The following is a 26,065-nucleotide window of genomic DNA, read 5'->3' on the forward strand; positions in this document are numbered from 1 at the left end:
TGATTAAAATTAATTTATAATATATGGAAAAATATAAATCTATAGATACATTTCAACTTTTTAGAAACAATTGTCTTGCCAATCCTCATTTGGCTCTGAGACCCAAATGGTTGATGAACCCACTGATCACAAGTGTATGTATTTCCCAACTCCCTAGTTTACGTATTACTGATAAAATTCCAAAACATGTTATTGCAATAAATAATCAAAATCTTTAATGTACCACAAGTCGATACATCCCTCACATTGATTAAAATCAGGCTGCGTAAAATATATTCATAGAAAAAACACACACACACACAACATATATCTTTGCTATCAAACTGAAGTGGAAAGCCCTTGCTTTTCTTGTTTCTTGTTTTAATACAATGTTCGATCACTCTTTTTTCCGAAAATGCCGGGTCCATAGGTGCAATACATCACATCGACGAGAAGTGGGAATTGCAATAATGCAAAGGATGTGACTGGAAGACAAGCCAATACGGTCATTGGTACAAGAAACAACTTAGATTTCTCCTTCAATGTAATAAATATAGCTGCACTGAAGGCGACCATCATGAACGTGATTGAAGTGAAGAGGGTAAGTAGACCGATGCATAATCTCTTGGGTAGAACGTAAAGAAAGTCTTGTTCGGCATAACGGGAAGTAAGGATCGATAGGAACATGAGCAGTGAAGTGGTGGATGTGAACAAGGAAACAGAGTCTGAGATAGCAAATAAAACGAATGAAGTTTTTCTTACGAAAATCGGTACTCCGGTGTCACTACGAAGTCCTCCTGGAACTGTGAAGGCTGCAGCAAATACGACTGTAGCAATCAATGCAGCGGCAATGGTACATGAGGTGGCAGTGTCTTTCATCCATTTCTCTCCTTGAGATTTTAACTCTTTGTGCTTTTCGGAAAACAACATTTGAGGAGTCTTGTCGTCATTGTTTAACCATGTCCTACGAGAAGGGTTAACAAAATTTTCCATTTCCTGTTCGGTGCATGTTGATGAAATTATCACCACAAAAATGTGATCAGGTAAACAAACAAGCTAGAATTGCCGAAGTGATCCGCCAAATTAATTATAATTGCTAGTGGTGGACATGCATATATTTAAGAAGAATGTTATGCAAGATGTCGAGTACCTTAAACCATTGTAACTCACGCTGCATCTGTAAAGCTGCACCAGAAACTAGATTGAGTTTATGAGGAGGTGCTAGTTCTCCGCATATGTGCATAAAGTTGTTACCCGAAGAGTCCGTCTTGTCGTAAAAATATTTTTTTCGTTCATTCATATGATAAATGAGATTGAAAATATTTTCAACGCGTTCTCTTGCTGCTATGTGAAAAATGGAACTTGTAGTTTCTGATTCTTCAGCATAAATGGCATCCGGAAACATCTCTATGATCACCTCCACAACCTCGTGTATGCCTTCCCCTGCAGCCTTAAGCATGGCACTATGATAGACAGGTGAAGCATCACTATAAGGCAAAGATTCCAGTGCCCTGCACAAGCATTTGACGAGTTCAAGTGTCTGTCGGTGCATTACTTTCTTTTTCTTGATGCTCTTCACTCCAGGAACTGTGTGTATATATTAATAGCCAAAAGTAAGAAGATAAACAAATACATGCATCGTATATTTTAACTTGTAATGATGACAAGGAGTAGAGTAGCTTCGATAGCTCATCTCAACATATATGTTCGTTCGGTAATCTTTGTATATTAAAAGAAATTTAATGGTGGCTGAGTTTAATATATTGATATAGCAGAGAAACAACGAACGACAAAAAGAAAACACAAAATATTATTGATAAACAGATCGAGTTACATGATTTTCAAAAATACTAGACTTTAGCTTTCATAGTCAATGACAGGTGTAGGATGACAATTAACTGAGTTTAAACCCGATCAGATTATCGGGTCTATAACTTGGTAGGAAGGTGTAACGGGTTTTAGTGAAACTGTCACACACACACACATATATATATATATATATATATATATATATAAATATATATTGACAATTCGTGTTAATTAGCATATGTAACTAATTTAAAAAAAAACATATTTTTTTAATTTTAAAAAATGATTTGGACTAATAAAAATTTTCTCATATCTTTTTTATCATATTGTTTTCTTTTGTTATTTGTCATATTCTCTCAATAATGCATATATTTTATTATAATATTCAATTATTACAATCTTTTTTGACAATCAATGATATGCAATTTTTTATATACAATGTTGTTTGATTATTATTCTCTTTCATGTAAATTGACAACAATTTCTACTAGATGCTTTTACTTTCCTAGTCACCTTTAATTTATTGGACATTTATACTTGAAAACATATAAACTAAACATTATTATTAGGGGTGAGCAAAATTTCGGTTAAACGGAATTAATCGATCGAACCGAGTCAATTCGAAAATTCGGTTCGCTTATTTCGGAAATTCGGTTTTCAAATAAAAAAATTCGTTTATATCGGTTAATTTGGTTCGGTTATGGTTTTCAAAATTTTGAAATCGACTAACTGAATTAACCGATATAATAAATACTATTATTTAACAAATTTTTATTATTTATCAATTTTAATATATTTTTTAATTTTTAATTTTAAAACCAGCCCTAATTCTAAAGAAAAATTTGTGATTTAATGTTTTTATGCATTTGTGTAGATTGTAGTGTTCAAAAAAAGTACATATATAATAAAAGTTAAATCACAATTTTTTTTTTAAAACTAATCGGTTAATTCGGTCACCGATTTTAATTTGGTTCGGTTTTACTCGGTTATGAAAATTAATTCGATCGGTTCGATTATTGCTAAATATTTCGGTTCGGTCCGGTTATGACTAATTTGGTTCGGTTGGTAACAGAACCAACCGAATGCTCACTGTTAGACTTAATTTTATTGTGGTGATGAGAATCAAAACCAGTAGGAATAGCACCAACCAGAAGATGATGCAAAGCAGAAAATATTGATTCGCCTAAACAGAAGCAGTACTTTAGTTAGTACTCAACGGCTTAGTAAAACAGAAGCAGAACTTAGCTTTACTGGATCAGTACGTAACGACATTTTACTCAATCGTTTCTATCTTAAATGTTACCGTTACTTTATCTAGTACTAAGCATTAATTGCACCATTAAATGCTGTACGAAGTCATTTAATTAGCTTTACCAGTTTTGGTATAAAACAAGACTGATTGTGTTGAAAGCTTTTTGCAGGATCCTCTTAGGAAATAAAGCTGTTTCTATCAGAAGTCAAAAAGAGCCGTTCGTTTATTGTAGACGTTGGATTCAAGTTATCTATATATATGGATCAAATCCATTTAGAGAACAAGAACGCTGAACATTTTACTACTCAACGTTATATTGAGCAACCGCGAACCACTCTTAATATTTTAGCTCAATTTGCAGAAAAGGAGTACACGCTTCATTTTTACATCTGATCTTTGGAGATCATTTTGTATCGCTGTTTCTTCGCCTCTTCAAACAAAACATGATTTCATATTTTTTGAAGAAGAGTTTGTAATCTAGAAAATAGTATTTTCCAGAAATCTTTGATATATTGAATCATACTGTGTTGAGATACTAAGAGTTTCAGTAGGCAAGGGATAAGTCCTGCTGAAGTGGGTGTGTACAAGTGTGTACTGTAAAATCCAAAGTCTTTTAGTGATACTTTCTAGAAACAGAAGAAGGGGATACGTAGAAGATTTTATCTTCGAACTTCCAGAAACAACTGCTGTTTTATTGCCTACTGTTAATACTATTTTCACCCTACTCCATCGGATCGTTTCCGCGCTTATTATTGTGATCTACTGGACTTACACTCGAACAAAGAAAAGCTATAATCTCTAACAGGATTATAGCACCCTTTGCAAAAACTATTATCAAAGGAAAGAGTTTATTCACCCCCCCCCCTCTAAACTCTACATCGATCCCCAACAAGTGGTATCACAGCAGGTTTCTATTATTCTGAAAATTTGCAACAGTTATGGCACATTTTAGCAAGGTTCCCATGTTCTCGAAAGAAGATTTTGATGACTGGAAGATCCGGATGCAAACTCATCTTGTAGCCCAAGATGATGACATGTGATATATCATCATAGACGGCCCATTAAAGATCTTAAAGCCAAATACAGCTATTGTTGTTACTGACGGTGCACCACAAATGGTTGAAAAACCAAAAAATGAATGGACTGGCGAAGATAAGAAGAAATCCAATCTTGATAATGTTGCGAAGGACATTCTTTATAAAACTCTTGATAAGAACATCGGGAAAAGCTCATTCAGATATGTGAATAAAATGAGTAGACAAAAGAAAATAAACTGTCTGTAGCAATGCAGAATTTTGAAAACCTAAAAATGAAGGCTGTGAAACTCTAAATGAGTTTGATGAATGTTTCAGCAGCTAAATCAATGAGCTAGCAGCTCTGGGTAAAGAGTACGGCAACCGAGAGATAGTGCTCAAAGTAATGAGAGCTTTACCCAGAGAGTGGGATGTGAAAACCATGGCTATGAGAGTATCTAAAGACCTGAACAAGTTAGAACTGCATGACTTGTTTGCAGACTTAAAAGCCTATGAGTTCGAACTGGAAGTGAGAAGCGAAGAAGAGCCCTCATCAAATCTACCTACCAAGGCTCTTGCTGCCACTACTACTGCTACTACTTCTTCTACTGCTGCTGTAGTTGTTCCACAAGCTTTACCTGCTGTCATCATTGATAGCACATCTGAAAAGACTGTTGAACAGATCAACATTGACGCAATGTCATTGTTCGTAAAGAAGTTTTCCAGATTTATGAAAAAGAATCATCGAGCCTACCAGGGTCCCAATCGTAATTTCAAGAAGGATTCACCATCTGCTGACATGGCGTGTTTTAACTGTGGAAAGATCGGTCATTTTATTGCTGATTGTCCAAAGCCAAAGAAGGATGATCAGAAGAAAAAGGATCACAAGAGGAATGACAAGAAGTCCAGAAGAGAGCGAAAAGCAATGATTGCCGAAGAGAGCAAATCAAAATGGGCGGACTCTAGTTCTAAATCTTCAGACTTAGAAAGTCATTCCAGTGACAACGATGCAGAAGAAGTCAAATGTATTATGGCAGATACTGATTCAACCTCGAAATCTGGAGAGGTATTTGACTTTGACTCTGACGAGTTTACACGAACTGATCTGATTAATGCATTGCATGATATGCTAAAAGAGTATTCATGACTTTCTCAATCATTCGAGGAATTTAAAACTGAAAATCAAAACCTAAAGGATCAAATCAGTAAGTTTGCTTGCTTGCAAGAAAACAGCTGTAATGATCTAAAGGTTGAGATTAATAGGTTGAGAACTGAGAAAATGATAGGATTAGACTTGTCAAAACGGGCTGGCCCGCCTCCCGCCACCCGCCGTAACCCACCAATAGGCAAGGCGAGGCGGGGCGGGGCGGGCCAGCCCGCGTTTTGGCGGGCCTGTAAATGGCCAACCCAGCCCAACCCACCTTGGGCCGCGGGTTATGCGAGCCGACCCGCTTGTTTTTTTAAGAAAAAAATATTAAACATTATTATAGTAAATATATAATAAAAATATACTTGGATCAAATAATTTCATAAAATATTTACAAACTTGTCCGGATGAATCCTGGCTGGACACGATCAACTATTGTAGGAGCAACCAGCCAGATCCGGAAGCAGATGTCAATAGCATAAGAGAGGCATTATCATTTTATCCAATACAATTTGTTAAAGAAATTAAGATTAGCTGCATATCTAAATATTCAGAAACTATTGATTATAATTGATACCCTTGTAAGAGCCCGGGTCATGGATGACCCGGAATATCAAATGGATTCCCAAATCCGAGTGAGTCTGCAGATGGATTCTTCTGGAGCCGGGCAGGTGAAGGCCCATGCTCTACTCTCCGGACAGTCATAGGCCCGGGCTCTTGTATAAATCTCCAGGGAGGCATTCTACCCGGCCACCTCGATATGAGCACCGCACTCGAGTATACTAGCAGAATAGGATGTGGGCGACTGTCCCATCTCTGACACCGTGCCGATGAGTTGACATGTCAGAATATAGGGTGTGCTCAGCCGTCCTACTATAATTAGTAGCTAGGTAGCACGGAGAACGAGGTCATCATTACTCCTCATATTATAAATACCAGGTTTTCTCTTTACATTTGAAGGGGATTCATTCATTCATTCACACCAATCACACAGCCATCACTTGGCTACATTGGTTTTATTGCTTGAGTACCCTGCTGACTTAAGCATCGGAGTGGCCACGCCGGGGACCCCCTCCGGCGCCCATTCACGTGGTTGTTTTTCTTATTGGCAGATCTTTCAAAGGTCAACGAAGAATCTTCTTCCCAGTCCGCCGTCTTAGCTCATATTTCTTCCCGTATTCTTGATAGCTTACCTGGTAGAGTTACCGACCCGACTCCACTGTTCGACCCGGGTGGCATCATTGGCGCCGTCTGTGGGAAACTTGAGCTCAAGACGTAGATATGGTTTCCATTCGAAGCAAGTCCGACCTTGCTCGGCACCACAGTAAGCCCAACTCTCCTTGGCAAACATAGAAGTCCGACCAGCTCGGCATTCAGATCTTATATGTGGATTTTATATGAGCTCGAAGCTCAGCAGCTATTCCGGATTGACGTGGAAGAGTATTTGCTATGTACTCAGTAGCATACAGCTGTAGTCTAGCTCAACTAGAGAATTTCACTCTACCGAAAATGAATTCGGATTCAGTATTTCTAGGTTAGTGATTTGGTTTTTAATAAAACTAATATAGCAGGAGAAACAAAATCTTTTAAGTCCGGGAGATACTAGGCCCCGGCACTCATATTCAGAGCCCGGGAGGTATGAGGCCCCGGCATCCGGCACTCATATTCAAAGTCCGGGAGATACTAGGCCCCGGCACTCATATTCAGAGCCCGGGAGGTATGAGGCCCCGGCATTCGGCACATTATATTAAGTCCAGGGATCCGTACTCTGGCTCGGGGCTCCGCACCTCGACCATTCCAAGTCCCGGGACCTGCTCCCCGGCCCAAGGCTCCGCACCTTGGTTATTGATAAGCCCAGGGCACTACACCCTGGCTCGGGGCTCCGTACCTCGACCATTTATGAAGGCCAGGGCTCCGCACCCTGGTTATCTATTAAGTCCAGGGATCCGTACCCTGGCTCGGGGCTCCGCACCTCGACCATTTATGAAGGCCAGGGCTCCGCACCCTGGTTATCTATTAAGTCCAGGGATCCGTACCCTGGCTCGGGGCTCCGCACCTCGACCATTCCAAGTCCCGGGACCTGCTCCCCGGCCCAAGGCTCCGCACCTTGGTTATTGATAAGCCCAGGGCACTACACCCTGGCTCGGGGCTCCGCACCTCGACCATTCCAAGTCCCGGGACCTGCTCCCCGGCCCAAGGCTCCGCACCTTGGTTATTGATAAGCCCAGGGCACTACACCCTGGCTCGGGGCTCCGCACCTCGACCATTCCAAGTCCCGGGACCTGCTCCCCGGCCCAAGGCTCCGCACCTTGGTTATTGATAAGCCCAGGGCACTACACCCTGGCTCGGGGCTCCGCACCTCGACCATTCAAAGTCCCGGGAACTGCTCCCCGGCCCAAGGCTCCGCACCTTGGTTATTGATAAGCCCAGGGCACTACACCCTGGCTCGGGGCTCCGCACCTCGACCATTCCAAGTCCCGGGACCTGCTCCCCGGCCCAAGGCTCCGCACCTTGGTTATTGATAAGCCCAGGGCACTACACCCTGGCTCGGGGCTCCGCACCTCGACCATTCCAAGTCTCGGGACATGCTCCCCGGCCCAAGGATCCGCACCTTGGATATTTATAAGCCCAGGGTTCTCAAACCTGGCTCGGGCTCCGCACCTCGACCATTCCTAAGTCTCGGGACATGCTCCCCGGCCCAAGGCTCCGCACCTTGGTTATTGATAAGCCCAGGGCACTACACCCTGGCTCGGGGCTCCGCACCTCGACCATTCCAAGTCCCGGGACCTGCTCCCCGGCCCAAGGCTCCGCACCTTGGTTATTCAGTAAGTCCGAGAGACAAAAGGCCTCGGCATCTTATCTCAAGTCCATGAGACACGATACTCCGGCATTTCTTCTCATTTCTGGGAGACATGAAGCCCCCGATGCTTTTATAGAACAAAATTGATTGTCTCTTTGGGAATCCAAGCATGACTGATCGGGACAGCGAGTATGACTCTAGCCCGACTATTTAAGGGATGTGTGATGATACCCTTGTAAGAGCCCGGGTCATGGATGACCCGGAATATCAAATGGATTCCCAAATCCGAGTGAGTCTGCAGATGGATTCTTCTGGAGCCGGGCAGGTGAAGGCCCATGCTCTACTCTCCGGACAGTCATAGGCCCGGGCTCTTGTATAAATCTCCAGGGAGGCATTCTACCCGGCCACCTCGATATGAGCACCGCACTCGAGTATACTAGCAGAATAGGATGTGGGCGACTGTCCCATCTCTGACACCGTGCCGATGAGTTGACATGTCAGAATATAGGGTGTGCTCAGCCGTCCTACTATAATTAGTAGCTAGGTAGCACGGAGAACGAGGTCATCATTACTCCTCATATTATAAATACCAGGTTTTCTCTTTACATTTGAAGGGGATTCATTCATTCATTCACACCAATCACACAGCCATCACTTGGCTACATTGGTTTTATTGCTTGAGTACCCTGCTGACTTAAGCATCGGAGTGGCCACGCCGGGGACCCCCTCCGGCGCCCATTCACGTGGTTGTTTTTCTTATTGGCAGATCTTTCAAAGGTCAACGAAGAATCTTCTTCCCAGTCCGCCGTCTTAGCTCATATTTCTTCCCGTATTCTTGATAGCTTACCTGGTAGAGTTACCGACCCGACTCCACTGTTCGACCCGGGTGGCATCAATAATAAAAAATTAAGATAATTTTAATTCTAACATATGAGGTAGATGGGCTTAAATTTATTCTAAAATGAAAACTGTCCAAATTTGGCGGGCCAACCCGCCCTGTCTAGGCCCGCCCCCCAAACGGTCAGCCCGTTTGGCCCCCCTCCAAATGGGCTGATATTTTATCAACCCAACCCGCTCAATTTTTATAGCGGGGTGGGCTGGCCCAACGGGCCTGACCCAATTTGACAAGTCTAGATAGGATGAACACAGATTACTAGACGCTGAAGTCTGAAAACCAGAGGCTATCTGTTCTGGTAAATGCTTGGAATAAGTCCTCAGTTTCATTAGAGAAGATGCAGAAATTGCAAAAGCAATCTGGAGACAGAAGTGGTCTCGGATTCAGCAATAATGAAAGCACTTCTGGAACCAGTACTAAGCCAGAACTGGATACAAGCAAAGAGAAATACATTCGTTTTGTAAAATCCAGTTTGGTATATGAACCGGAACTACCAAGTGTTCGAGTTAAAAGGAATGTAGATCAGATGAACAAAAGAAAGCATTATGGTCTGGGTTATGTTGAACCTAAGGGAAGAGTTCACCAGAGTTCTGGATCCAGTAGAAGATTCAACTCAGGAGGACAACCCCCTATGAAGGTTAAAAACTACCAATACTATAATTCTAGACTTGTTCAGAAGAGATACATGCCAGACAACAAAAACAGAAGGGAAGAACAACACTCTAAAATGAATACTGTTACAAATAACAGACCTTCTGTTGTACACACATCTTTGGATACCCGAAGTACAAGGTCACCAAGAATTGTACAAATATGGGTCCCCAAAGGACTGATAAGGCTTGGACCCAAATAGATTTGGGTACCAGATACTAAAATTTATGTTTGCTGGAATAGGAGAAGAAAACCAAAATCAGTAACTCCACATGGTATCTGGACAGTGGATGTTCCAGACACATGATTGGACAGAAAAATCTACTTTCAGAAATAATGAGTTGTACTGGACCAAAGATAAATTTTGGGATAACTCAAAAAGTAAAATCGTGGGTAAGGGTAAGATTATCCATGGTAACATCACTATTAATGATGTACTCCTGGTTGAGAATCTCTGTTATAATTTAATTAGCATTAGTCAGCTATGTGATAATGGTTACTTTGTAGCTTTTCAAAAGCACACATGCACAGTGAAAGATTCTGCTGAGTCTAGTGTATTGACTGGAAAGAGAGAAGGCAACACTTACAAAGTTTCATGGAACTTAGATTATGTTAATGTTCCTACATGTTCAGTTGCCTCTCTTAGTGATAAGCATTGGCTATGGCACAAGAGATTGAATCATCTGAATTTTAAGTCAATCAACAATCTCAAGAAGCAGAACATAGTTGATGGTTTGCCTGATATAAAGTTTGTTAAAGATCGTGTATGTTCTGCATGCCAACTTGGGAAGAAAATCAGATCTAGCTTCAAGAACAAAGGAAGTAAGTCAACTTCAAGGTGTTTGGAATTATTGCATATGGATTTATTCGGTACAATCCCTATCATGAGCTTAGGGAGAATGAAATACACCCTTGTTGTTATTAATGATTTTTCTAGATTTACGTGGGTAATATTTCTTACTGGAAAAGATCAAACCAGTAGCCTTTTGATCAAGCTTCTGAAAAAGATTCAAAATGAAAAATCTGTTTCATCATTAAATCAGAAGTGATCGGGGTACTGAGTTTACTAACAAAACTATTGAGTTATATTTAGATGAACATGGCATTCATCATGAATATTCAGCAGCCAGGACGCCTCAACAAAACGGAGTAGCTGAGAGGAGCAACATAACTCTTAAAGAAGCTGCTAGAACAATGCTAGCAGATGCAGACATATCTCAGCGCTTCTGGGCAGAAGCAATCAATACAGAATGCTACACGGAGAACAGAACAATGGTCAACAAAAGGCAAAATCAAACTCCATATGAGATATGGAAAGGGAGTAAGCCTGATGTATTTTATTTTCATGTATTTGGTTGCAATTGCTTTGTGCTTAATAATGGTAAAAACTATTTGTCTGCATTGGATTCAAAATCAGATGCTGGACTCTTTCTTGGTTATTCAGCAGTAAGCAAAGCTTTCAGAATCTTCAATAATAGAACTCTTAATGTTGAAGAATCTCTTCATATTGTCTTCGATGAAGACAGCAGTGCTCCTGAAGTTTCTAATATGCCAAATTTGAGTAACAGGTTAGACAGGATTCATCTGGAATTGGATAGTGAAGACGATGCAGAACCAAGGATCAAATATGTCCAAAATCCAGAACCAGACATTCCAATAGTGGAACCAGCAGTACAGACACCAGATATACTAGTACCAGCAGCTGACATTCAAGAACCTGCTACTGGTTCAGCTGAGATTAATCCAAATATGTCGAACCAGCAAGAAATCCCTCTAAACCCTTTTATTTGGAAAAAATCTCATCCTCTATCTTTAATTATTGGAAATCCAGCAGCGCCTTTGAGAACCAGAAGACAAATGATTTATGAATATATGCATGCTGCATTTATTTCTCAAGAAGAACCGAAGAAAATTGAAGAAGCTCTTCTAGATCCAAGCTGGATTGAAGCAATGCAAGAAGAACTAAATCAATTTAAAAAGAATGAAGTTTGGTTCCTAGTGCCTAGACCATCTCACCAAGCTGTTATTGGAACCCAGTGTGTATTTAGGAACAAATTAAATGAATAAGGCACTGTGATCAGAAATAAAGCAAGACTGGTGGCCCAAGGTTTCCGACAAGAAGAATGAATAGACTATCATGAAACCTATGCACTAGTGGCAAGGCTTGAAGCTATCAGAATATGTTTAGCCTTTGCTGCTTTTAAGAATTTCAAAGTCTATCAAATGGATGTGAAGAGTGCCTTCCTAAATGGTCTACTACAAGAAGAGGTCTACGTCGAACAACCTCCATGTTTTACTGATCATTTCTTACCACATCATGTATTCAAATTACACAAAGCCCTGTATGATCTAAAACAGGCACCTAGAGCGTGGTATGACACCCTCTCACAATTCTTGTCAATCATGATTTCACAATTGGCACAGTGGACAAGACTTTGTTCACTTTAGTCAAGAATAAGCACATTCTATTAGTACAGATTTATGTTGATGACATTATATTTGGGTGAACTAACCCCAAGCTATGTGAAAAGTTTGCTAAATTGATGCATGATCAAATCGAAATGAGTGTGATGGGAGAATTAACATTCTTCCTAGGACTGCAAATCAAACAACTTGATACTGGAATTTTCATAAATCAAGCTAAGTATACTAAGGAGCTACTGAAATAGTTTGGTATGGAAGCATGCTCTGCTGTTTCCACTCCAATGAGCTCATCTACCAAGCTTGATAAGGATGAAAGTGGGATTCTAGTAGAGGTAACCCAGTATCGTGGTCTGTTGGCTCACTATTATATCTTACTGCCAGTAGACCTGATATTTTATTTGCTGTTTGCATTTGTGCAAGATTTCAACCTAACCCCAGCAATCACATTATATTGCTGCAAAACGTATACTGAAGTACTTAAAAAGAACTCAAAATGTCGGCTTATGGTATCCCAATGATTCATCTTTTAATCTTATTGGATATTCAGATGATGATTATGCAGGTTGCAAATTAGACAGAAAAAGCACAAGTGGTTTTTGTCAGTTCCTCGGTGATAGGCTAATCTCCTGGTTTAGCGAAAAGCAGACTTCCATAGCTATGTCTACTGCAGAAGAAGAATACCTTGCTGCTGGAAGTTGCTGCTCTCAAACACTATGGATACAACAACAACTCAAAGATTATGGAATTCAAGCCTCTGAATCACCCATCTTCTGTGACAATACCAGTGCTATTGCAATCACGCAAAATCCAGTACTTCATTCCAGAATGAAGCACATCGACATTAGACACCATTTCATTAGAGATCATGTGCAGAAAAAGGATATTCGTCTGGAATACGTTTCTACTGATTTACAGGCAGCAGACATCTTTACAAAACCACTGCCTGAGAATAAGTTTTCATACTTTTGGAATATATTGGGTTTAATTGATTTAACTTGATTATATATTATCAGTTATTTGAATAACATTGATTTATTTGCAGAGGAGTAAGGAGACAACTTGTGACAATCATTGTTATTTCATTAAGTATTTAATCGAAACTAGGTTACACGAGCCAGTTCAGACCCTACAGAATCTTGCCACTCAGAAATCCATTTGTTCAAATCATGACTCCTAATATTTTTAAAGGACTCTGTGCTGGAAATCTTCTCTAGCTGATGTCATTCCTTCCAGAGTATCACATGAAGCAGAACTCTATCAGAAGCAAGTTCAGAAATATGATCAACTTCAAACTGCCGTTTGTACTTCCTTGATGTTGCTCTCTGTGCAGCAGTAGGAGTCACACCATCTCGTTGCATATTCTGAAGATCTTGCACTTTGAACCATGAAGACATTACTTTTATCCAGACATACTCCTCAATGGTTTTCTTCAAGGCTTCCAGATGAGGAAGTGTTTCTGGTGTTATTAGAAAAAAAGGGTACTACTACAAGCATCTGAATTACTTGAATCAGACATAGTGAACTACTGTTGTTTAACATGTGTTGTTGTCTTATTTATAGACAGGTTACATTTAATGATGAAGAAGTTGAAGAGTCTCAAGCCAACCGAAACGTATTCTGATTTACACAGACTGAGTTTTTCTTACTCGAACTGTTTTATCATTCATTCAATGAAAGCAGTAGATAAACAAAATATGACAAAATGAGCAGTAAGATCTACTACATTTGTTGATATCAGCAGCTTAAAGTACTTTTATGGTACAAAGTACTTCAGCAGGAACCTAACTAAGGACTGCTGGGATTCCCTCAATCTGAATGATTGTGGTTGTGGAAGAGGTTATTCCACAGATTAGTCCTAATAAGAACAGACAATCTAACTGATTGTTCATATTATAGGCTAAGGAATTTCTTCCAAGTCTTCGTATCTTGAAAAAGGATGTCTTCAAACATCTTCTTACGAGACGCTGGAAATTGTCTTTGGGAATCCTCTGCTGATTCAGACTCTGGAGAAGACTCCGAGAGAATTCTTGTACTATCCATTTGTTCTGATTTGATAAAGTGTAAATGACTTTGTTTGTAAACTTGCAGTCACTTATATAGAGTCTCAGGAAGCTGAAGAGACGGCTATCTGATTTCACGACTACCAAGATTCATCTGTCTTTCCCTCAAATATCGTATCTTCGCATTTATTAATTGCATTAATTTAGGGGGAACAATATCTTTTTCAGACTATTATTTTCGTGTTTTGTCAGAAGCAGAATGGATGTTTGTCTTTTCGATAAAACAATGTGTCTACTGATTTTCATAAAAATTCTGGAAATATATAAGTACTTTATGACTTCCAGTAGATATTATCATAAAACAACAAATCCCCTTATGGTTATTTTCAGTAACCAATTGGACAGCCCGCTCTTTTCGAAATTTTAAATCATTATTCTCTTTGACACCATCTGTTTAACTTTTCAAATACTCAACCGCAAACATATTGACACGTGTCCTTATGTTTCACTGACGGCTGTACCTTTTTTGAATATTAACCGCCTCTTTCATCTCATTTTACTATTTACGCTTCAGAATTTTTGCCTACCTGCTACTGATTTCTCTTGCACTCATTTCACTCACAGATCTTACTTCAATTTATCTTGATTATAGAAATGGCCGAAGCTTACACCTTGAACGCCTATCAAGTTAACTTTTCATCCGTCCTCACTATCAAGGATGAAAATCTTCTCAAGATGTTTCAAGCTATTGAGAAATCTGGTCTCACAAAATTTTTGGAAGTACCTGATGTGATTTACAAAACTGCTCTTCTGGAATTTTATGTCAAGGCAACTGTGGAAGAAGGGAAAATCATGTATTTCCATGGTGATGTATTTATTTCCATCGATGCTGCTTTATTGGGATCGACATTCTTTCTCCCATTTTCAGGCATCCATTAATTTTGTGGAATCTCCAAGGAGGACATGTCTACTGCTCTACTGAATTTCTCAGCTTCTGGAGAAGAACTGTCTCCATCTTGTTTTAAGAAGCTGTTGAAAATGGAATTTCAAGTGCTCGCTGATATCGTTGCCAAAGCACTGCTGGTCAAAACCGGAACATTTGATCGGCTGACAAAAGAAAAGGTTCAAGTGATGATTGCCATCACTTCTGAGTATAAAGTGGACTGGAGTCGATTTCTATTCAAAGTAATGAAGGATATGGTGGTAAGGAAGATATCTGGATTTGCTGTGCAGATCAGTCAAATGCTGAAGGATGCTGGTTTTCCTTTCACTTCTGATCAGGACGCTTCGTACGTCACAATGGTAGATGCTGACAACGTGGTTGCTCTAAGGCCAAAGCCAATTGTGCCAGAGTTTATTGCTTTGAAAAAGGAAGTGGGAGATGCTCAAACTGAAGCTTCAGGTCCTCAGAAGAAAATTAAGAGAAAAAGAGTGGTTATATCTACTGATTCTGATAAGACCGTTTCTGAGGAGTTTGCTGCTCCTATTCAGGTTTCTCTGCCACCCACTCTCAGCAAGAAGAAAACTCGTACTGTTCTTCGAATCAAGAAGACATCAGCCATCTATGAGTTGGACACGGTTCCGTTGAGACAAGTGTTTCCAGAAGCCGTTCCTTCTGCACCAGCAACCACCTCTGTCACAAAACCAATTGCTGCCTCTGCTGCAACAACATCTACTGCAACAACTTTCAGACCCGCGTTTGGAGTTGTTATTCGTGAATCTACTGTAGGATCTTCTGCTTTTCGACCCGTAATGACTGCCTCATCTTCAGGAAAATACAAAGGTAAATTGATTGAAGAACCGCAATTTCAAGCCATCAAATCATCTGTCTCTACTGGTATTGATCTTCATTTGGAGGAAATTGAGAATTCTGCCAATGAGGAATTGAATTTCTTTGATGAATTGCATAAGGTTTGGTTATTCCATCCCCTCACGTTTTTCAGAACAGAAGGTGTTTTTGGAAGAATGGTGAAATATGATAGAAATGTCTTTGAATTTGCAAAGACTGAAAATGTGATTGATGCGATGAGACGCCGCAGCTTCATTTTTGAGCAACTTAAACGCAAGAAGCTGGAATCAGTATTGAAGACTCTTCAATCCAATTTGATGCCTTGATTCCCATTGCTGCTCAGGATCAGAATGTGATCCTTGCACTGACTGATCGTTTAAGGATGATGGATGAGCAACTTCTTGCTCAGGAACAGACTTTTGGAGATTCTGAACCATATTCAGTAGGCTTCGTTCCAGACCTTGATCAAACTAAGCGAGTTGAGGAAAGACCCATAGCTCCTCCAGAATCTAAGGTTTCTAGTACTCCTGCATCACCCAAGTTGCCTACTCAATCCTCGTCTCTCATCTCTGTTCGTGAACTGGCTTCAGTGGATGAAGTCATTCAATCTATTGCTCGTGATGTCTCTGCTGCACCAGAAGCAAATCAGGCTGATGACATGGTTCCACAGGAAACTTCTCCAGCAGCCCAACCATTAGCAGAATCGGATACTGCCAAATCTCCTTCACTGCTAAATTTGGAGATTTTCTCCACTGAACATCAAGAGGAGATGGTCACAATCTTGAATGATCCGATTCCACCCGCTGAACAATTGGAGGCCATGGAAGCTGAGAGACCAGAAGAAAGAGCACTTTCTGAACCCTCTGCTGCTGCTGTTGATGAAAGACTCTCTGCTGAACCATCTACTGCTATCGTTACTGCTCCCACAGATCCTGCTTCTTCTACTGCATTAATTTTCCTTACTCTTGATTCACCCTCTCAAATTTCTCGCATTGTGAATATTGCTGAAGTCAGAAAACGTTTGCGTCCCAGAAGCCCTTCCTCGCACGAAGAAAAATTCAATCTTGAATCTGAGATTGATAATCTTAGACGGACTATTGATAGCCTCTCAGAAACTGTCAAGAGTTTATCTCATGAACATGCTGGTGAGGTCTATGCCCCCACGAACTTCAGAGAATGAGTCATGAAGTATGTCAGCAACATCGCAGAATCTTTGGCAAAAATTAAGGTTGGAACTGACCTCTTCAGGAAAAATGTCCTGAAAAGCCATGCTGATCTTGTACTCGGACAATCTGATGTTCTTCAGAGGATCTCTGCTCATGATGCGTATCTTCAAAAAGTTGAACCTATGGACTCCAGACTCGAAACGATCAATGCTCAGATTGCGTCGCAATCTCAATCGATTCAGGCCTTGAATGAACATGTTTCGAGTCACACACCGACTCTGGAGATTCTGCATAATAGCTACACTTACTGGACGAGTGGATCTTTTACTCACTTGAGCTCAAATTGCTGATGCCAAAAAGGAGGAAACAGAAGGCATGATGGAAGCAGAAGTAAGAAGACAAGAAGAAGGAAGGATTGGAGGAAATCAAGCAGAACCATCCCACAGAAATCAAGATCCTCAGGATGAGGAAACTCTGTTCCGAGATATTGGAACAGATGACTAAAATTTCTTGCTGGTCTACAAACTCTGTTCAGACTGATTATTTAATTATTAATCATCTGGGTTGCTTTATTATTTATCGTTACTAACTTCCAGGTTTTGGCATCACCGCAAAAGGGGAAATTGTTAGACTTAATTTTATTGTGGTGATGAGAATCAAAACCAGTAGGAATAGCACCAACCAAAAGATAATGCAAAGCAGAAAAAATTGATTCGCCTAAACAGAAGCAGTACTTTAGTTAGTACTCAACGGTTTAGTAAAACAGAAGCAGAACTTAGTTTTACTGGATCAGTAGTTAACGACATTTTACTCAATCGTTTCTATCTTAAATGTTACCATTACTTTATCTAGTACTAAGCATTAATTGCACCATTAAATGATGTACGAAGTCATTTAATTAGCTTTACCAGTTTTGGTATAAAACAAGACTGATTGTGTTGAAAGCTTTTTGCAGAATCCTCTTTAGAAAATAAAGTTGTTTCTATCAGAAGTCAAAAAGAGCCGTTCATTTATTGTAGACGTTGGATTCAAGTTTATCTATATATATGGATCAAATCCATTTAGAGAACAAGAACGCTGAACATTTTACTACTCAACGTTATATTGAGCAACCGCGAACCACTCTTAATATTTTATCTCAATTTGCAGAAAAGCAGTACACGCTTCATTGTTACATCTGATATTTGGAGATCATTTTGTACTGCTGTTTCTTCGCCTCTTCAAGCAAAACATAATTTCATATTTTTTGAAGAAGAGTTTGTAATCTGGAAAAGAGTTTTTCCAGAAATCTCTGATATATTGAATCATATTGTGTTGAGATACTAAGAGTTTCAGTAGGCAAGGGATAAGTCTTGCTGAAGTGGGTGTGTACAAGTGTGTACTGTAAAATCCAAAGTCTTTTAGTGATACCTTCTGGAAACAGAAGAAGGGGAGACGTAGAAAATTTTATCTTCGAACTTCCAGAAACAACTGCTGTTTTATTGCCTGCTGTTATTACTATTTTCACCCTACTCCATCGGATCGTTTTCGCACTTATTATTGTGATCTGTTAGAGATGGATTGATTTAAAAAAATATTGATTAAATGTTGTCATTTATTTGCAATTTATAATAATAATATTTTTGATAATAAATCATCTTTTTACTGACTCTTATGACACTTATTTTAATATTTCATATTGACTCATAAGTATAATTAGCACAATCAAATTATTAATGTCATATTGGTATTAACTTCAGAAAAATAATATATTTAATTTTTCTAATTGTTTAAATATCTTAACGATAACATTTGTGTACCCTTATCTTGAGAAGAATTCATTGTATTTATAAAGTTTGAACGATAAATATAACTTTATAGTATACATTTTATTTGGAAACAGAATTCATTGTATGACAAACACTTCTTCCATTTCTATTTTTTTGTGTAACCCAAAAGAGTTAATATTTTTTCTCTTTTATCTTCTCCAACTCATTGTAAAAAGTTATAATATATATATATATATATATATATATATATATATATAGAAAAATATTTTTATTTATTGTTTTTCTTGTCTATATATTTTGTTATATGTGAACATATATTCTATTTCATTGTCTTAATTTTCATATATCTTTACTATATAATTTGTGTACATTGAAGATGAATAAGTTCATTTTGTAGTTTTTTGTTACCTGGACTTAGGTTGATATATTAATATGTGATATACATAGATATAAGAATTTTCAAATTCAATTTATTCACAGTGATTTTTCATAACAAATGCCAACTCAAAATAATAAAAATTAGGATTCATAATTATTTTAAATATGATATAAAAATAATATATGGAAACGTTTTTTGACATTTTAGTTGCAAAATAAAGTGATAAATGCATATAGGTGCACTATTTCATTGTGGCAATTATAACTTTATTTAAATATTTTATTTCTCACTCAAGGATCAAAATTTGTTTATTTCTTATTTTGATTATCGACAAATCCAATATTTCATTTAAATGTTTTTGTTAATAATATTTACATGAATTTTAGTACATAGTGGCATCCACTCTCACCGACTTCAATCTTTAGAAGTCGGTATTAGTAGTTTATAAGTAATAGACAATTATTTATTTTTTATTTTCTGTCTTTTGATTAATTGTGTAATTTTTTTATGTTTTACCTAATTCATTTTTAGAATTTTTATTGAATTTTTATAATCATGATTAGAAGTGTTGCACGCACACAATATAAAATTAATATATTTTAAAATGTTAATATTGAAGTGTCGAATAAATGTATTAAATCATTATATAAGAACTTTTAGAAAAACAATATACATTATAATTCAGATTTAAAGATTAACATACAAATAAAGAATTGCGATGAATATCTTATAAAATAAATGGTGTTAGCCCAAAAAGATTAAATATGATTATTGTAAATTAATTTTTCATAATTAATTAGAAAATTTTCTCCAAATGCGCTGAATTAATTAGAATGTTTTCAATATAGTATGTCGATAAATGTTTTTTCATATGAGTTAGTGATTGAGTCCTTATGAACATTTTAAAAAAATATATCTTTAGTTATAGTAACGGTGTCTTATAATTTAAAATATTAAATGAAACAAATTATCAAGATAAAAAATTAATTAGGAAATTCAAGAATATGTGATTACTCAATTAATTTAATTGACACGCTCTTTAATTTGCTGATTTAATAGATGTTAAATTCACAATCATTGAGTTTGACAAGAATTCTTGTGAATAAAATACAATTATAATAAATTACTTGATTGTATATGTAATAAAATTTTGTATATTTCATATATGTTTGATTTATTTCATTTATAAGGTTGAAATTTTATATATTATTATATATGATTTGTTATACATCTTAACATTATATATTAATTTCTGCTACCATATAATTCTGGTTTCGCCCAGACTTTTGTGTATCCTTTTGTTTGAATTTATTATTCCTCATTTTACCAAGACCCATAATATGTCAAACATGAAAATATGGTATTTATATATTGTAATAAACATATTTACCCCTCACAATACTGATAAAATTAACTTAAAAATAATATGTTGACGAACATATTGTCAGGAATTCAAAAATACAACTCAAATGTTGTTGGGTGCAATAATTGTCCCTGTTTAGTAGATCGAACCGTGGTGCTTGAGCTGCTGTGTGGTTTAAAAGATTTGAGTTGCACCATTACCACTAGCTATAGCTTTTGGTAAAGCGACAAACGCTCGGTCCTACAAATGTCAACTTTGACACTCAATTTTGAGTGACTACCAAAATGTCTCAACAACCCACAATTATTGGACAAGATAGTAACATCACAATTTTGAAATCAAACTGATATTTTCCATTTTATATCAAGAATTCATGATTGAAAATTGATAATATTGAATATATAGATATTTAATATAAACTCGTGCGAGCTCATTTAGGCTCACCTTTAAATGAGTCGACAAAATTTCAACCCAACTCACTTACGCTGTTTGGCGGTGCAGGCCAAACCGACAGACCCAACCCAAATTGACAGCTCAAATCACAACGATCTTTAATTTAAACATATAAATTCTAGCAAACTGTCACACGAGGACATGGAAAAAAATTAATAAGACACCAAAGAAAAATCACAATTCGATAATGAGTTATTTCTAAACTTTAATTAGTTTAATTTACATAATGAAAAGATAAATAAAAAATCTAAATCATTGGATTAAAAATAACATATTATAATGTGGGTAGGCATAAAAAAACCAAATACTAATTTACATAATGAAAAGATATCATTGGATAAAATAACATATTATAATGTGGGTAGACATAAAAAATTAAATACTAATAATCACACACATTTAAAATATGAATAAGGAGAAAGAAAAAACACATTTAAAGTAAGAAATTAATGTAAAGCAAGCAATTAATAAGGAGATAAATGGAAATTCACATATAATAGGGAGATAATGGAAATTCACATATAAAGTCACATATATATATATACACACTAATAATAATATATTTATATTTTATATTATATTAAATAATAAATATTTTAATATAAAATTTTATTTAACAATATTATATTGTCGTCTTTAGTCACATATATAAGAAAAGACACATTTAAAGTAAGCAATTAAAGTAAAGCAAGCAATTAATAAGGAGATAAATGGAAATTCACATATAAAGTCACATATATGTATATACAAATAATAATATATATATATTTTATATTATATTAAATAATAAATATTTTAATATAAAATTTCATTTCACAATATTACATTGTCGTCTTTAGTCACATATATAAAAAAAGACACATTTAAAGTAAGCAATTAATGTAAAGCAAGCAATTAATAAGGAGATAAATGAAAATTCACATATAAAGTCACATATTTATACAGATAATAGATATACTAATAATAATATATTTATATTTTATATTATATTAAATAATAAATATTTTAATATAAAATTTTATTTCACAATATTATATTGTCGTCTTTAGTCACATATATAAGAAAAGACACATTTAAAGTAAGCAATTAATGTAAAACAAGCAATTAATAAGGAGATAAATGGAAATTCACATATAAAGTTACACACACACACACACACACACATATATATATATATATATATATATATATATATATTTATATATAAGAAAAGACACATTTAAAGTAAGCAATTAATGTAAAACAAGCAATTAATAAGGAGATAATGGAAATTCACATATAAAGTCACATATTTATATAGATAATAGATATATATATATATATACACTAATAATAATATATTTATATTTTATATTATATTAAATAATAAATATTTTAATATAAAATTTTATTTCACAATATTATATTGTCGTCTTTAGTCAAATATATAAGAAAAGTCACATTTAAAGTAAGCAATTAATGTAAAGCAAGCAATTAATAAGGAGATAAATGGAAATTCACATATAAAGTCACACACACACATATATATATATATACACTAATAATAATATATTTATATTTTATATTATATTAAATAGTTAATATTTTAATATAAAATTTTATTTCACAATATTATATTGTCGTCTTTTATACCAAATTATTATTAAATATTATGATTTGGAAATAAGTTTGATGGGTTTATTAATTTTTGGATATTTCTATTATATATTTGCTAGAATTAAATTCGTTTTTAATACTTAATGGATTAACGAGTCCAACCCGGATTTTTGTGTCTCGCTTGGGTTAAAAACTAAAGTTTAAAATATTTTATAAGGGCTTTCAATGGATTTCTTTGACAACTTTGGTTAACCATTTTCATAAAGCGAAGGTGAATATGAATTTGGAATAGGAGCTCATTGTGCAGGTCGCATTTGTGCGAGTTTGGGTACGCGGTGCGACAAAATGATATCAAAGACGCGCGGTCACCAGCAAGAACACCAGTAGCCATCTCTTAAACATGTGGGCAAAATGCTACATCACGGGAACCACATCTTGAACTAGTAGGAGACACCTTTACATTTTTGGAGCTGGTGGATTGATGAGTCAGCCCATGACAAAGACGCCGTGTTCTGAAGGATTGATGATTGTGAAACTCTTGTCTTACATGGGTTAAAAATCAAAAATTAAAATGTTTTGTGAGGATTCCTATAATAATTTGGGTTAACCATTTTCGAAAAACGAAGACAGATACCAAGTAGTTGGTACAAGGGTCTATTATGTAGTCGCACTTGCACAGGTTGGGGTTCAGGGCATGATAGAATGATATCAAATCCAGTGATTGTACCGATGGATTTTGGGACGGGAGGGTCTGAGTCCAATTTTTCTTTGCTGAGCGGGTCTTGAGATTGGTCAAACCTGCCCCGTTGTCATCCCTAGATGGGGGCTTTGTTAACTCAAAACTCTTGGAGTTGTTATTGTAATACTACTGTAATTTTTTATTTTATAATTTCAGAAAATTAATTACTAAAAATGTTGACATGATGACGAAAATACTAAAGTGACACAAGAAATTATTAATCTGACACTGAGAAATTGTTGATGTGTCAATAAATTACGAGTATATTCCTCACGTCGATATTCTGACAAAACATGACCAAAAGCCAAGGAAAACCCATCTTAATGAACTAGCACCCAAATTTAAACTACTTAGAGGACCAAAACTTAAAACAGGTAATCTTAGATAATCATTTTGGCCATATTTCCAAAAGAATAACACCATTAATACACATCATATGATTTATTTAATAAAATATTGGCCATATAACACAATTACTAAATTGAAAATTAAAACAGAAACTCCTTATATTAACTCATTTTCATGATAACAAGTGCTCCGTGATATGATATTCTACGTCGTCATTAATATTGTGTTATTTAATTTGCATCATATTTGTATGTTTTTACTATGAATTTAATGATTTATTTATGTATACTATTATTTAATTTATTATATAATACTTAATAAATTTGTGACAATTATGCTAATTGTTTAAATAAATTTAATTAATTATTTGAATTTCTTAAGCATGGACAAAAAATAATAAATTTGATAAAATAAAAAAAAATTACTCCCTATATATTCCTAGACTTTCAATATGATCAAACGCAAGGAGAGAATGACTATTTGGTAATATTATGTATTTAATCATCGATACTCGTTATAAAATTAAATAAGCCAAGTAAAATTTTTTATCTGGAAATGAAATTTCTTACCCACAAAAGAAATTATGTTGAACCAATCGAACTTCTTTGTCATGACTTGATCCATATCAAACCTTGGGTTTTCAATATCAGTTGTGATCTTTGTCTTTTCCAATGATGTCAAAGGAACACCTTCAAAATCTATATATATATATATATATATATAAAATAAGCAAAAAAAAAATTTGACGATATATCTTATAGGAGTTGGAAATCATAATCCCATACTTCGTCGGTCATTTAAAAAAAATGTAGCCTAATGATCCTATTATGAAAGTAAGCAATTAAAAAATTTTCTATAAGAAAGATCACTTACAAGAGTAGATCCAATTTTGCCACCAACTTAATCTCTTTCCGCTTGGAAACACAGATTTCATTCCGGCTATCACTTGCAACATATAATTATCATAGTAGCTTAACGTAGCTAATTCTGGGTATTTCTGCACCAAATATAAGGCCACATCTGCCCAAAGAAAAATATATCATCTTTATATTTCACAATTATCAATCAATAAATTAATATTTCCTACTAACCGATAAACTCAGAAGATATGGCAAGTGTCAGCAGCAAAGCCCCCAACTTTCCCGCAAATGGGCTATTCTGCACTTCTTTCTCGGAGACGGATATGAGATACATAAGCGTATCTTTTTGGTTATTCCTCGCTGCACAATGAATCGGTAACATATTACTGCCATTTGTAATATATAGCAAGTCGGGTTTTTCTTTCACCAATAGTATCGCAGCTTCCTTGTTTCCAGCCAAAGCGGCTGTGTGTAGAGCAGTGTCCCCCAAACTATCTCTCGAGAGCATTGCTTCATTTGGCATCGGCCGGTATTCTAACAACTTTCTCACGAAATCTTTTGATTTTCCAGTCTCCACCGCTACGTGCAGAGCTGTCTGCGAGTATATATTGATGATGGCCGTGATTGCATCTTCATATTTGTCCAAGAACTTCTTTCCTTCATTCCAATCATCTCTTAATATTGCTCTATGCCATGGCAAGTACCTGTGAAAATCCGTACCTGCATATTTCTTAAAATTACAAGCCTTGTACCAGAAAAAAATACATTCGAATTCGTTAAACACTTTCTTTTTATTTTTTATTTTTTCAGTTTTAGTTACCGAGTTCTCATTTGATTTACCACTAGAACTGCTCGTTTGAATTTCATTATCATCTGATTTGAAAAGTTTTTCCAATTCCAACCAAACTTCCCTGGAACTGTCCAATCCCACCACTGCATCAAGCACCTCGGTCCCAGTAATGGAACCCAGAATCCATCCTGTGATAAGCTGGTCGGTTCTTCTCCAGAGTTTCTGCTCATCCATGGATTCTTTAGGAGCCGGGATCTGGCCGTCAACGAAGCCCAGCAAATCTTGGCTCTCGAACAGACAGATCATCTGTTTTTTCCATATCTTGTAATCTTTAGTGCTTCTGTTCTTTTTGTCTTCATCAAGACATAGCTTGACTGATATGAAGTTCGCAGCATTAACAGTTGATGGCCATGGATAGTTTGCTAATTTTGAGGAAGACATTGAAACGATTCAGAGTTTAATCAAATGAAGGGTGTGGAAGATAATTAGATATGATGCAGCTTTCATACATTTGTAGTGTCTTTGATTCATAAATTAATATTTTTTAAAACAGAAACATATTTAAAAAAAAAACAATAGTACATCATTCTTATTTTTTTGTTAAAAACACCTAAATTTTTTTTTAATAAGCAACTTCTTAAGCTTTTTTAAATTTATATCCAAGTTGATCATTCATGTGTGATGCAGGGTTAGTTAATCTATTCATTGTTTACATTAGAAAAAATAATAATATATGAATCTTGCTCTATTGTTTAAGATTTTTGAAGTCTTTTTTTTAAAAAAAAATTATTGGATCGGAATCTCACTTAGCGGGTCAGTTTTGATAAACAAGTATTTATTTTT

The 26,065-nt window shown here is 36.2% G+C and overlaps 1 protein-coding gene across 2 annotated transcripts; it reads right to left on the reverse strand.

Annotated features, from left to right (window-relative positions):
• Window positions 1-25,712, reverse strand: LOC140817710 (uncharacterized). 2 transcript variants are annotated; one of them, XM_073177443.1, is made up of 6 exons: window positions 25,273-25,712; window positions 24,664-25,152; window positions 24,446-24,592; window positions 24,142-24,261; window positions 1,130-1,566; window positions 1-975 (listed from the first exon to the last, which is right to left on the reverse strand). In XM_073177443.1, the coding sequence occupies exons 1-6, from the start codon at window positions 25,661-25,663 to the stop codon at window positions 361-363; spliced, it is 2,199 nt and encodes a 732-aa protein (XP_073033544.1). In that variant the 5' UTR covers window positions 25,664-25,712; the 3' UTR covers window positions 1-360. The 2 variants fall into 2 exon arrangements, with proteins under 2 accessions (XP_073033544.1, XP_073033543.1); XM_073177442.1 differs by having other exon boundaries at window positions 24,142-24,270.
• Between the last annotated feature and the right edge of the window lie 353 nt (window positions 25,713-26,065).

This window comes from Primulina eburnea, chromosome 17 (genome assembly GCF_022965805.1).
Source record: "Primulina eburnea isolate SZY01 chromosome 17, ASM2296580v1, whole genome shotgun sequence".
NCBI lineage: Eukaryota > Viridiplantae > Streptophyta > Magnoliopsida > Lamiales > Gesneriaceae > Primulina > Primulina eburnea.

Bases quoted from the DNA above. Each gene is read 5' to 3' on its own strand.
- LOC140817710 (XM_073177442.1), bottom strand. From the start codon at position 25,663: ATGTCTTCCTCAAAATTAGCAAACTATCCATGGCCATCAACTGTTAAT. The intron at 24,593-24,663 runs GTTAGTAGGAAA...TTCTTTGGGCAG, and splicing joins CATATCTTCTGAGTTTATCG to ATGTGGCCTTATATTTGGTG. The intron at 976-1,129 runs GTACTCGACATC...TGCACCGAACAG, and splicing joins GTGAGTTACAATGGTTTAAG to GAAATGGAAAATTTTGTTAA.